At 44.5% G+C, this 14,694-nt stretch overlaps 1 protein-coding gene across 1 annotated transcript in view; it reads left to right on the forward strand.

The window, feature by feature from the left end:
* cep104 (centrosomal protein 104) overlaps nucleotides 1–14,694 on the forward strand; it is a 65,606-nt gene that overhangs the window by 40,902 nt on the left and 10,010 nt on the right. The window contains exons 13-20 of the mRNA XM_072449334.1: nucleotides 243–419; nucleotides 7,213–7,407; nucleotides 9,392–9,460; nucleotides 9,566–9,641; nucleotides 10,338–10,410; nucleotides 10,557–10,665; nucleotides 12,689–12,827; nucleotides 14,487–14,554. Coding sequence (XP_072305435.1) covers nucleotides 243–419; nucleotides 7,213–7,407; nucleotides 9,392–9,460; nucleotides 9,566–9,641; nucleotides 10,338–10,410; nucleotides 10,557–10,665; nucleotides 12,689–12,827; nucleotides 14,487–14,554 — 906 coding nt within the window. The remainder of the gene's footprint in view (nucleotides 1–242; nucleotides 420–7,212; nucleotides 7,408–9,391; nucleotides 9,461–9,565; nucleotides 9,642–10,337; nucleotides 10,411–10,556; nucleotides 10,666–12,688; nucleotides 12,828–14,486; nucleotides 14,555–14,694) is intronic.

Genomic DNA, 14,694 nt, shown 5'->3' on the forward strand with positions numbered 1-14,694 from the left:
GATGTTTGGATAAAAAATAACCCAAAGCAGACAATAATCATTTCTCACAAAACTCTGACACGATCTTGTGATAAACTGCCGTATTTCCAGGGATGCTAACTTATATGTTAAGACTGCATGCTTAGCAAACAAAGCTGGTACACGTTAGAATCAGCTGTTTCCTGTTCATAGACACGGCACTCTCATCAAGATTGGTGTACAGTTTACGGTGCCCGAGTGTCTGATTTGTTTGTATGTTGTAGGAAATGTCAGTGCTGAAAGATGTGCGGGCGCTGCAGTGGATCCCCTGTGAGCTGGTGAAGCCCATCAGATCCACGCTGCCCACTCGTCTAGTCCAAAGCCAGGCCGAGCTGCTTGAGAATCTGCTGGCTGCTCTGGGCACCAACGGCTCCGGCTTCACCCTGGAAAATATCATGACGGTGAGAGCTGCAGCACCACTCTGCATTTCAGGTGCTCTGATATGGCTTCAAAACCCAAATCATTCTGAAGAAACATCATCTCAGAATCAGAAAAGGTTTATTACCATTGTCAATGAACAGAATTCTCAAACATAGGAACTTGCTTTAGTGATTCGGTGCAACATAAAACACTGAACAATGATAAAACAACCTATATCAAATCAAAAGAAAAACTATTTAAATTTGCTATGGAATAAAAATAAAATAGAAATGGGCTTCCTATGTACACAAAATGTACAGTTGAATTTACAGATTTAGTGCAGAAAGTGAACAGTGCAGTGAGTGACTAAATTATGGTTAAAGTGACAGTGTTTTAGAAGAGTCCAACGGCAGAGGGAAATAAACTGATCTTATGGCGGGAAGTTCCGGTCCGGCTGTCCTGTCTGAGGGGAGTGCACGTCCAGAGCCCTGGAGACGTACAGGTCCTGCCGAGGAAGCGGTGTCTATGGTGGTGATGGGGGAGTCTGAGATGGTGATGGGGGGCTGAGGGGACTGAGACTTTCCTGAAGTCCACGATCATCTCCACTGTCTTCTGGGCGTTGAACTACAGGTTGTTACCGCTGCACCAGGACACCAGCCGCTCCACCTCCTGTAGACAGACTCATCCCCGTCCGAGATGATCCCGATGAGGGTGGAGTCGTCCGCAAACTTGATCAGTTTTACGGAGTCGTGGCTGGAAGTGCAGCAGTTTGTGTACAGGGAGAAGAGCAGGGGGGAAAGTACACAGCCTTGTGGAACTCCTCTGCTGAGAGTCCGAGTGTCTGAGACATTCTTCCCCAGCTGCACGTACTGCCTCCGATCCATCAGGGAGTCAGTGCTCCCCTTGCAGGTGGAGTCAGGCAGGGGGGGAGGTAAAGGACTTGAAGTTGGGCAAGACCAGGTGCTCAAATAACTTCATGACTACAGACGTCAGCGCCACAGGTCTGCAGTCATTACGTCCAGTGATCTGGGGCTTCTTGGGGACAGGAACAATGATGGACGACTTGAAGCAGGCTGGGACATGGCAGGACTCCAGGGAGGTATTAAAAATGCCAGTGAAGACAGGGGCCAGCTCACCATCTCAAACTTGCAGTGTTTTTTAGGTGAGAGAGCATCTTTATCTTTGTCCATGCGTTTGTCTCCAGTAGATTAGACTACTGTAACGGCCTGCTCATTGGCCTCTCCAAACGAGCTGTAAAACAGCTGCAGTACATCCAGAACGCTGCTGCTCAGGTCCTGACTAGAACCAGGAAGTACCATCACATAAGTCCTGTGCTCAGGTCTCTGCACTGCCCCCTGTGGCTCAGAGAAGAGACTTTAAAGCAACTCTGCTTGTGTTCAAGTCTCTCCATGGCCTAGCACCAAAATACATCTTGGGCATGTTAGTGCCATATGAGCCACCTCGGACTCTGAGGACCTCAGGGACCGGCCTCCTGCTGGTGCCCAGAGTCAGGACTAAACATGGACCGGCCTCCTGCTGGTGCCAGAGTCAGGACTAAACATGGACCGGCCTCCTGCTGTTGCCCAGAGTCAAGACTGAACATAGACCGGCCTCCTGCTGGTGCCCAGAGTCAGGTCTAAACATGGACCGGCCTATTGCTGGTGCCAGAGTCAGAACTAGACATGGACCGGCCTCCTGCTGGTGCCAGAGTCAGGACTAAACATGGACCGGCCTCCTGCTGGTGCCAGAGTTAGGACTAAACATGGACCGGCCTCCTGCTGGTGCCCGAGTCAGGACTAAACATGGACCGGCCTCCTGCTGGTGCCAGAGTCAGGACTAAACATGGACCGGCCTCCTGCTGGTGCCCAGAGTCAGGACTAAACATGGACTGGCCTCCTGCTGTTGCCCGAGTCAGGACTAAACATGGACCGGCCTCTTGCTGGTGCCCAGAGTCAGGACTAAACATGGATCAGCCTCCTGCTGGTGCCAGAGTCAGGACTAAACATGGACCGGCCTCCTGCTGGTGCTAGAGTCAGGACTAAACATGGACCGGCCTCCTGCTGGTGCCAGAGTCTGGACTAAACATGGACCGGCCTCCTGCTGGTGCCAGAGTCAGGACTAAACATGGAATGGCCTCCTGCTGGTGCCAGAGTCAGGACTAAACATGGGGAATCTGCGTTTCAGTTTTATGCAGCTAAAATCTGGAACATTCTTCCTGAAGATGTGACAGGTTCTACTCTGACAATGTTCAAATCTAAGATAAAACCGTTTTGTTCAGCTGTGTTTATGACTGAAAGGATTTTCTTTGCACTGTTCTCTTTTATATCTTAAACTGTTTTGTGATTTCTGTAATTTCTTTGTGATTTTAATGCATTTTTCCTGTTGTGTGAAGCACTTTGAATTGCCTTGTGTATGAAATGTGCGACACAAATAAACTTATATCCATAAGGCAAATAATATCCATATGGCAATCATTTGAGACAAACTTCTACGCCCTCCGAGGCAACTACTGTTGTGATTTTGGGCGTTACAAAAATAGATTGAATTGAATGCGCATATTGATACAGAGATTTGATATTGTGATACTACATTTAATCCCTTACCATGGGGGGCCTATTTTCCCTATAATGAGCCCCAATTCAAACTGAAGCTTTTCCTGAACGCTTTGGAGATCAAACAAGTATGTGAGCGTTTGTGAAGCGCTGTAGTGTTTGCCTCTGATACCTGATTTACTCTAATTGTAAGTGGTCACAAGCTCTTCACATCCCATAATGGTTGGTGTCAGGTTGACAGGAACTATTACTACATGTGTTACAGCTCTATTTTTATGTTTAACAGCTCAGCAGCTTGATCTTGTCCTTTTATCAGATGGTGGACAGAAAGGAATAAGGATAAGAAAATGAATGGATCCACCACATGGGAAGAGGTCAATTATTAAGGCTGAAAAGTGACTTATTCAGAGGGTGATTATGTTCTGATATTGAGGGCATTCTGTACATACAATTCCAATGCATTTTCTTATTCTACATAATCTAAAAATCATACAGGCAACTAGGCAGTAGGCTGCGTTCACATGACACCACGACATTCTAGAATCCCAATCATTTAAAATTGCGTTTCAGGGCTGAACAAAATTGTTGATTTGACCAGCGGAAAGTCAAACAATTGATGATAGAGAATAATAGAGAATCAGATTAACAAACATTCACAGGAATTAAGCAAATGGAGACCTTTCCCAGACCCTCCCGTGTCCTTAGACCCTCCTTCTGTGAGGAAAAGCTACAAAAACCCTGTGGGAAAAAGTAGAAACCTGGAGAAGATGGTCCAGGACTGATGCGCTTCCATTTGCAGATAGAGACTGTAGAGCCAGAACCACTCGGAGGGAAAGAGACTCATCTAGTACAGCAAAGGTCATCTAGTATAGCAGAGGTCGTCCAGGCGAGGAGCAGGAGAAGAAAAATCCACTGTTTATCTGTCAGATTGTAGATTTGTTGATCTGGTTGATCTCTGTCATTCTTGGCCTATCCACATGAAACAAAAACTAGCACAAAGTTCAACATCAAAAGTGAAATTGTTTTCACAATAGCTTCAGAAAGTAATGCCATTATTCAACTCCAAAGTCATGATTGTTGCCAGTTGAAAGGACTTTTGTAGAGACAAACACAAAGGTTCATTTGTGAATTTTTATTTTGGATATTTCTTTCAAAAATAGTAAATCTCACATAGTGTTGGATAGACCCTTGCCCTCGATTTTTAGATTATGACATCATCAAATGTGAACGCAATGTTTACCGAACCCGAATACAGAGCACAAAACACAAAAGCAGCTGACAGCTCTATCATCAGCACTGCCTCGCCCTAAATGTTTAAAGACGATACCTTTGTTTAAACTTCTGTCTTGTGTCTGATGTGTCCTCCGTCAGCTGATGAGTTTGACTTGGTTCTTTCCCACCCTTCTGGCCCCTCCTCCTGTACTTGTGGGTGCTCTGGGTGGTGTGGGTGTGCTTCATGCAGGCTCCGCTCGGCCCCTCCTCCTGTACTTGTGGGTGCTCTGGGTGGTGTGGGTGTGCTTCATGCAGGCTCCGCTCGGCCCCTCCTCCTGTACTTGTGGGTGCTCTGGGTGGTGTGCGTGTGGTTCATGCAGGCTCCGCTCTGCCCCTCCCCCCTGTACTTGTGGGTGCTCTGGGTGCTGTGCGTGTGGTTCATGCAGGCTCCGCTCGGCCCCTCCTCCTGTACTTGTGGGTGCTCTGGGTGGTGTGCGTGTGGTTCATGCAGGCTCCGCTCGGCCCTCCCTCCTGTACTTGTGGGTGCTCTGGGTGGTGTGCGTGTGGTTCATGCAGGCTCCGCTCGGCCCCTCCTCCTGTACTTGTGGGTGCTCTGGGTGGTGTGCGTGTGGTTCATGCAGGCTCCACTCGGCCCCTCCTCCTGTTGACTGAGCCCTGCATTCACATGAGAAACAGACGTTGTAGTTGACCTGGAGGACACTTCAGAGCTGTTACTGGCCTGTAGGTAGTAGCACACAGGCTCAGCATGGAAATACAGGGTAACACTTCAGTGTAGTGTGTAGTGTGTAGTGTGCAGTCTGCTGAAGTGGCTGAGAATATTACAGTACATGTCTGTGTTCATGTGATTTTTTTTTTTCTGTTTGCAACACCAATTGTGATATTATTACTTTTTCATTATCTCTCCCACCTCTAAATGGGCTGTATGATTAGAAGACTGCAATAAGATCTGAATAGTGTCAAAATCTTAATTTGAATAGCTGCTTCTCTCAAATCACAAAGATGCATTACGTGGGTCAAATACTTGCCTCTGCAGAGAACTAAATGTATTATTATTATTGTATAAAGTATGCTAATTCTGTAGTTTAGATCTCTTCATACATGTTCTGAAATGCATGTGAACTGAGTGCTTTTCTGTTCAACTGGGTCATCTTTCAAAGCTTTATGCTTGATGTTAAATGGTTAATGTACCTGTTAAGTTAGAGCCCCCTGTCAAGAGACCATAAACACAGCAGTTCACACTTGTGTCCTTGGATGTAAAATGACAGTAACGATAGCAGTCTCTACAATAGCTTCCTATAGGGATTGGTCATCCTGGCATTGGTTGTGGTCTGATATTGAAAATATAGCACCCATTTTTGGGCCTAATATTTTTTCCTGCAGAGCCCCAGTATGTGTGTCCTCCCTTCTCATGCCCCATTTTAAGGTCTTTCCTGTCTAATAAATCTAATAAAGAAGAAAAATTGGGCTATATCTCTATATGTTTACACATTCATTTTTCTAATATTTTATTTCCCAAATAAATACATAGTTACTTTTGTTTACTAAAGTCCAAAGTAAATAGTATAGTAAAACATCTATAACTTAACATAAATTGGGCCTTGCTATGGACTTTAAATTTTAATATTGGTATTCACAAGTATTGGTTAACAACCACAACTGCAAGACAAATATCGAATATCGTTTTGGCTCAAAAAAAATCCATATCAGACCATCCCCCATGACAATGAATATTGTACTGATATATTGTGATTATTTTGGATATTGACACATAAACCATGCTGCCTCTAAAGTCACACTGAGAAAGCACGATCTCATCTGATTGTGGAAGCAAAGCAGGGTGTGACCTGGTTAGTATGGCATGGGTCACTGCTGGGTCAATGCTGGGTCAATGCAAATGGTCTTCCCTTTGAGCAACACACTTCATCCACCGTGGATGCAGAACAATGGATGAAATTAGACCAGGACTAGAATCACATTTTATATGTTTTATTAACATGCACAGATAATTTCCAAATGAACTAATAATAATATGCCGTACCTCACAGTAGAATACTTGGGGCCGTACTACATCCTCTAGTTTCTTAGCCCTCAATCAAATCTATGTGTGAATGACAACAAATCAATTGATTTGACTTGTTTTTCATGACAATAATGTCAGATGTTCAATGCTGACTGTAGTGTAACGCTTAACACAAGTGGTGACTTGGTGACCGCCGTAGTTCAGATAAACTATGGTAGATCCATCAAACTGTCGGCAATGGTAAAATCCACTGTTAGCTCAACTCTAGTTCAAACATTGTCTCTTGTGCTGCTATGTCGCCGTGGAAACCCCAGAGGAGCGGTGTTTCCTGGAAGTAAAGAGCTGTGGTAGCGGTGGGTCAGGGCGGGGCATCTGGCTTCTTTTTTACTCACTGTACATGGACCCTCTCTCGGTCCATTGCGATTGTCCTCACTGCTCAGGGATTATGTGACTGGCCAGTGATTTACTTAACGTCTTATGGTGTTCAACATGAACTTTTCCCATCATTGTACTGTTTGCACGAGTAAATCATGTAAATAATACAATACTGAGCTCGTCTGGACTCTGGCCTTTACTACTGGAGACTGGAGAAGTCATGATGTGAAAAAATAAATATATATATAATGGAGGAGTTACAGTCGAATCTAGACGTTACCAATGCATGGATAAGTTTTTCAGCATCACTTTTAGGCCGAATTCTTCTGATTTTATCTATATTGTGCAGATGGAAATAGGCTGTTTTACAGGCTTGATTTATATGTGCTTTAAATGAGAGCTCCTGGTCAAATAAGACTCTAAGGTTTCTTACAGTAGAACTGGAGGCTACACTAACATTGTCCACTGTGACTATCTGCTCGGATAAAGCATCTCGTAGATGTTTAGGACCAGCACAATGACCTCGTTTTTTTCAGGGTTAAGAAGCCTCTACAAATAACTGTTGAAAAGAAGGTCTCAAATGCCAATGCTTCTGGATTTTTGAAATGTCTGCTAGGTTTTTTCACACACTGATTCTCTTGTGCTGTGTATCAGTTCTGCACAGGGGCCCTGGCTCACAGTTGTTCTGCGGTGAGGGGGGCAGCTGTGCGGATCATCCTCTCTATGTACCAGCAGCACAGGGCCGCACTGCTCAAGTACCTACCGCCCAACGACCACACCGCTCGCAAGAACTTCATCTACAAGAAGATCTTTGACGGCTTCGCCAAGATCGACGGAACACTGGTTGACGTATGCACCGTTTTGTCATGTTCAGTGATTTGTCTGTGCCATTTTTATCGTATAGATCATATCAAACTTTTCACATCACAAAACCACATCTTACACAGTCCTAAAGCAGGACTAACCCGGGACCAAACCTCGTCTACTGGTGCCAGTGTTGTGCCTGAACGCGTTCATTTAACGAAAATTAATGAACTCGTTCATAATTTTGGTGAATGTGAACTGAACGCACTGTATTACTGCAGATGAACGATACTGTGAACGCGTTCATTCTGGTGTCTGTGAACGGCACGTTCATTCTTTTTAATTTCGTTCAATAAAGTGTCAGACTTCCAGGCGAAAAACACACCGTTAAGTTGCCCAAAAAGAGCTTATGTCTGGCAAGTGTGAGAGCTCCGAAGTTGTAGAGGCCAATAGATCGCGGAGACAGAGATTTCGCGTGTCGCACCGCGACATCAAAACAAAAAGCACCATGGACGTGACCACAACGTGTAGTCAACAGAGCAGCAACAATTCGCCCTGCTACGACCAGTTACGTGAGTTTTATGATAAGGTCGGTGAGGATGGGAACAATCTAACATTTCTGTGCAAACTTTGCCCAAGTTTTCCCTCATGTTTTTGAGAATATACTGTGGGGTTGAAAGCTGCTGCTGCTGCTGCTGCTACTGCTGCTGCTGCTGCTGCTGCTGCTGCTGCTGCTGCTGCTGCTGCTGCTGCTGCTGCTGCTGCTGCTGCTGCTGCTGCTGCTGCTGCTGCTGCTGCTGCTGCTCCTGGAACGCAATTCCATCTCGTAATTCCTACCTGTACATTTTGGGAATCATCACTGTACCTGAAAGACAAGCTACATTTTCAAGTGATACTGATGCAATAGATTTGGCAGCCTTGCCTTCGTCACTTACTAAGTTTACACACACAGAACTCAGAAAGGTTATGTTCCAGTCTACAGGAGGTGTCATGGAGACAATTAGGTTGCCACTCTCTGACATGAGCTTTTAGAACCAGAGCGGACAGCAGCTTCTTTTAGAGCTCTGCGCATGCGCAAGGAGGAGCACTTAGCCTCACTTACTATAAGATAAAAATGAAAATAGGCTTACAATGTACACAAAATGTACAGTTAAATTTACAGATGTAGTGTAGAAAGTGAACAGCGCAGTGAGTGATTGGTTAAATTGTAGTTAAAGTGTCAGTGTTCATGAGTCCAATGGCAGGGTGAAAGAAACTGTTCTTGTGGTGGGAGGTTCTGGTCCGGACGAACCTGGAGTAGAAGGTGTTGAGTTGCTGAGCCAGTTACCGGTCATCTGCAGCATGGGGGGCTCTGGGCTTGTAATTGGCAAGAAGGTTCTTGTTAGAGAACTGCTGCCTCAGATGCATATTGTCTGAAGAGCCCACAGCAGCTCGGGCTACGGTGCAAAATGTGTTGCTGACTGTAGCAGGGATCTATTGTGTTCTGCTAAACACATTGCTAATTTGTGTAATGAATTGGCTCAGTAGGATAGGCCTTTACCGTTCATGCAGGAGGCTGGGGTTCAAAGCCCAACTTTGCATGTTTGATTTTGTATTTACTTTTGTGTTATCCACTTAATATTGAACTCCCCAAGTCTGCTTGCCCATCCATAAAAGTCATCGTTCGCCATTGCAAACGAAACCATTAGATCATCTAGGTCCATTTGGAGATGTTTCACTGTGTGTTTTCCACATGGTGTTCTGAGTGAAAGATTGTTGTCAAATGCTTGGCCACATTGTATGTGATCGGTGCTGCACACAATATGTCTAAGTAGAAGATTCTCTGTGAATTTTGAGAAGGCCATAAATGGAAGGCATTGCCAGGATACAGGCTGGCTTTTCTATAACCTCCTCTGTCTCAAGCTTCTGTAACTATCACCTTCTTCTTGTAGCCACTGGTAGAGTCTCTTTTCAAAAGTTCGAAGTGGAAGTAAAATGTCGCCAAAGTAAAGTCCCAGAGAAGCATTGAAATCTGTGTGTTTGTGTTCAGGAGACAGCAGGGCCCCAGGAGCAGGTCCAGTCTCTACAAGAGCAGCTAGCCGCCCTCAAGGAAAACACTGTAAGTCTGTTCACCATCCAAGTGTTCTAACATCATCTTAGAGAGGAGGCATCCACCAACATCTCAAAACAAGGGCATACACGCTGATGTCTCCTGTGTTTTCAGGACAGGGACAAAAGTACCAAAGCGCAAAGACAACCAGCCAAAGAGGAGAATTTGGCCCGGAGAACGACTCGAGCCAGTATGTACATCACCCACAGCAACAATTACACATGTTTGAGTGGACACATCATGTTTACTGCAGCAATTACCCTTATTTCTCTTTATAAATGTTTAATTTGCCACTGTTGCCAGTAGAGGGCACATAGACATCCATAGAGGCAAAATTCACCATCTCTGCCAGTTGCTCAAACTAGATCACTTGGCTAGTTTATGCTAACCGGAGTTGTGTCAAATTCAACGTTCCCTCACATACAAATGAACGATGAAGCCAGTTGTCATTTTAAAGAATATAAAATGTTTATTTCATCGTTTATATGCTCTCCTCGTCAGAAACATTTAAAAGAAGTTGTTTAGTGTCACTAGATTCTTATGAAACCACAACAGCAGAAATGTCAACATAGTTAGCCTCAGATGCCAGTTTTACACTCAACAGTAAGGTTTAGCGAGGCTTGGACCTAAATATGCTTAAGGGGTTTGTATCAGGCCAAACCCAGGATTATTCAGCGCTTGTGATCTATGCGAGCTAATGCTAGCAGCTAAAGGAAAAAATAACGGGACTGACTCCTCATTCCGTCAAATCTTCCCGGACAAGCCAAGTTGATAAGTGATCGATAGCATAAGCATCGAACACCACGCCACGTCTAACCAAAGAACCAAAACCCAAAAGACAAAAAAACAACAACAAAGAACTAAGCATCTTTCTTTATAATCACAGGTGTCCTAAGGCCAGCGAAAGAGACGACACAAGTTGTCGCCACACCAGAGTCCGTTGGCAACTATTTAGACAAGTAAGTGACAGAGAAATATTTAGGTAGGGAATGTGTTTCAGTAGAATTTCTGTGATTTAAATGTGCTGTACCGGATTTCTACTGTTTTATGTGAAAGCTGAACGCTATAATAAATATAATTATATATATATATTCTCTTTTTGTAGTCTGTGTATTTTCTGTGAGCACAAGGATGAGGCCTTCACTGAGGACGGACTGGACCGACACTACTGGAAGCATTGCCCCATGCTGCGCCTCTGTGACCACTGCAAACAGGTACAGACTTACCTCTCTGTAACCACTGCAAACAGGTACAGACTCACCTCTCTGTGACCACTGCAAACAGGTACAGACTTACCTCTCTGTGACCACTGCGAACAGGTACAGACTTACCACTCTGTTACCACTGCAAACAGGTACAGACTTACCTCTCTGTGACCACTGCAAACAGGTACAGACTCACCTCTCTGTGACCACTGCAAACAGGTACAGACTTACCTCTCTGTAACCACTGCAAACAGGTACAGACTCACCTCTCTGTGACCACTGCAAACAGGTACAGACTTACCTCTCTGTGACCACTGCGAACAGGTACAGACTTACCACTCTGTTACCACTGCAAACAGGTACAGACTTACCTCTCTGTGACCACTGCAAACAGGTACAGACTTACCGCTCTGTAACCACTGCAAACAGGTACAGACTCACCTCTCTGTGACCACTGCAAACAGGTACAGACTTACCGCTCTGTGACCACTGCAAACAGGTACAGACTTACCTCTCTGTGACCACTGCAAACAGGTACAGGTTGAGTCAGTCACATCTGTTAAACTGACCACGCCTGGGAACAACACACCTCCGAGGAAGGCAAAAATGAAATAAGCCTACAACTTTTACATCTATTTTGTCTTATTAGAGGAAATAACACAATACGATCAATTAAATGTGCTGTACCAGATTTCTACTGTCTTAAAAACCTGAAAAACAGAACTAGATTTTAAACTCTTCGCAGCAGTAAACATCTATTGAACACTTAGGGATCTTCTCAAAATCGGTTGAAGCTTAAAAGACGTAATATTTTTGTCTCTCTCTGGACCCCCTCCACCCCTCAAAAGACAAAAAAAAAATGTCTGGCTTCACATAAAATGTTACGCGTCGATAAAACGTTAGTAGCTTGATAGACCCTGCTCACCTCTAGTGAACATCCCTGAACATCCTTTGGTATGTTTATCAGTAGAAGTTATGAACTCTCCAAATAATGTCACCAGTCGCGCATGTTTGTTTGCTCAATCCATATGGTCCACGGGCCCTAGGGGCCCTACAACACATCCCATTCAACCCAAATAGTGAGATGACCACATTGAGATAGTCTCAAGAGGATGAGAGAGTGATAAACTAATGTTTCTTGTCAAAACCTGTAATTGTCAATTGCCTGAGTTTAGACTTTAGACATGTCAGAATGACAGAAGCAGTACATGTGCTTTCATCTCTGTGAGAATCTCACGTCTTCTGTGATTGGCCAAAACCTCATGCGGGTTTGTTTTGGTCCTTCTTCTGGGCAGTGCGTAGTCACGTTACTAGAGCCAAATCTCTTGATCATTTGCTGCCGCAAAAAAGCTTTTCCAACTTTTCGACGCCCGCCCCGCTCCCCGCGCTGGCCACGGCGCGCCGTGCTCCCCCACACGCACCCGCCGTGCTCCGCCCGCACCCGCCGCCTAATGTTGGCCTAACGCTCGTTGCTGAGAGAGTTTTTTAGTATTTCAAAACAATTACTGCCACAACGATGTATTAAAGCTTCAAAACAACAAAAAGACGAACTGTAGGTTCAACCCCCCCCCCCCAAGACGAAAAATATTAAGTCTTTTCAGCTTCAACCCATTTTGAGATGATCCCTTAGCAGACAAAGTCCTAGCATGCTAATTATTCACCGGGATGAGTTTCATTGGCATGCTGTTAGCAGTTTTTCACCCAAGAGCTGCTTTAATAATAAATCTGTACTGGGCAGATTTTACTCTATTATACCATTTGTACTACCAATTGCAGAGTTTACACTTTTAATCTGCTCTGTTAACTGCTGCTGTATTTTGCATGTAATCAAATTAGGAGGGAGTAAAATATAAACATTTGATTTGTAGATATAGACATTTGAATGTTGAGGATGATGTCTATGATAAAAACTAAAGTTGCAAAACAAGCTGATAAAAATTGAAGGTATAGAAAGTGATATTTGAGCACTTGTGTTATACTTGAATCTCAACCACAACATCTACAGCTAAATGAGTCGTTCTGTGGCGTGCAGGTGGTGGAGATCTGCAGTGTGACGGAGCACCTGCTGGCAGAGTGTGAGAGCCAGGGCAGCTTCAGCCAGTGTCCCCAGTGCACCGAGGCTGTGCCCAGTGAGGAGCTGGGGCCACACATGGAGGGGCCCACCTGCAACCGTGAGTGTACCGGGCTTGTCCTTGCTTTACTCTGCTCAGGGACCATAATGTATTGGTTAAAGGCGGTAGTTAGTTTTGAACTATAATTTATAGATCCCAGATTACTAATACTAAGATTGCCACCACAGACATTGTCTGACTCCATCGCCACCACAGACATTGTTGATTCGGCCCTCAGAGGTGACTGTTGTTGTGATTTTGGGCCTTACAAAAATGAATTGATTTGATTTGACTAATAGACAGACTTCAGTCCGGATCCGGACCCAAGCGCAGTCTCGCCCAGAACCGAACTTCTGACACCAAACTTTGGAGTGAAGAGCATAAGCCCCTCATTCACAGGACAAGCAGTCTGGATTCTACTGTCCAATCAAAAAGCAGAATATATCCTGCACTTTTAGTTGCCAGATCCTTCCACTAAAGCCAGTTTGTTAAAATGAGCTCTTTTTTGCTAATAGACGCTAATAGCATCTCAAATTGAGTTTGATGTTTTTCTTAACAGTCGGAGCACATGTTACAGCCGTTACCCTCAGTCATGGACCATGAAGAGTCTTCTACACATTCTGTTGGCATATGTTTAGTTACAGAATACAGAACACTTTAATTCAAATATATTGTATTACATACTCTGTTACATGGTTTCATCAGAGAACTGTACTGTATTTGGAATAACAATAATAATCAAATGTGTAAAAATGTGAAATAGAATTAAATTAGCAATATGTTGTTGCTGATGTAAGTATTTATTTATCACTGATTGAGGAAGGAAAAAATCAGACACATACTCGCCACAAGAGCTGGTGAGTATGTGTACTCTCAGTACTGTGCAGTTAGAAGCACAAAATGGCACAAATACAATATTCCTTTGACTTCGAGTAGCTGTGCTGGAATACAGTATACTTTTGAAGATTACTTTTGAGATTTTAATAGCAAAATGATAATAAAAAGGATACATAGATTACATTTATTATTATTTTTTCTACTTGTTTTCTACTCTGCTAGTTTTATATAGTTTTATATTAGTTAGTGTCTGGGTGTCGACCAGCTGCATCTTTTAACAAGATTTCCTTGTTTCTTTTATGTGTAAATACATTCAATGATAATGTCCATAGATATATTTGTATATATTTTGAATCAGTCTAAGCAATAAGTGTGTCCAGTGTGTGTTGTGGGAGCAGCTTGGCCTGTGTGGGAGCTGTGGTGATGAAGGGGTGAGGTGTGCTCCACCATATGTTTGTTTGAATTATTGACCACTCGGCTGCGTCACTGACCTTGTGTGCGTGTGTCTGTGTGTGTGTGTGTTTGTGTGTGTTTATGTGTCTGTGCGTGTCTGTGCGTGTGCGTGCGTGTGCGCCTGTGTGCCTGTGCGCCTGTGTGCCTGTGTGCCTGTGTGCCTGTGTGCCTGTGTGCCTCTGTGCCTGTGTGTCTGTGTGTCTGTGTGTGTGTATGTCTGTGTCTGTCTGTGTGTCTGTGTCTGTCTGTGTGTCTGTGTGCCTGTGTGCCTGTGTGCCTGTGTGCCTGTGTGCCTCTGTGCCTGTGTGTCTGTGTGTCTGTGTGTGTGTATGTCTGTGTCTGTCTGTGTGTCTGTGTGCCTGTGTGCCTGTGCGTGTTGTAGCTCGGAGCTCTTCCTTGTACATGAGCTGTTGTGTTGCTTTGTTTCAGCACCCAGCCCTGGAAAAGCGTCCAACCACTGCCCCATGTGCCACGCCAACTTCAAGCCTGGAGACGAGGTGAGGCCTTTTGCTCTGTGTGGACATAAGGACAGAGAATTCACTTTCAACACCCCGTCCAAGCTGACTCTCAGGATTTGCCACATGCTTCTAGTTTCCATAGAGACGTAGCTGTCATATTTTGTATTGAATGTTACCAG

Source organism: Eucyclogobius newberryi, unplaced genomic scaffold (genome assembly GCF_026437365.1).
Source record: "Eucyclogobius newberryi isolate DKJ021-1_F unplaced genomic scaffold, fEucNew1.0.hap1 SCAF_17, whole genome shotgun sequence".
In the NCBI taxonomy this organism is placed as follows: Eukaryota; Metazoa; Chordata; class Actinopteri; order Gobiiformes; family Gobiidae; genus Eucyclogobius; species Eucyclogobius newberryi.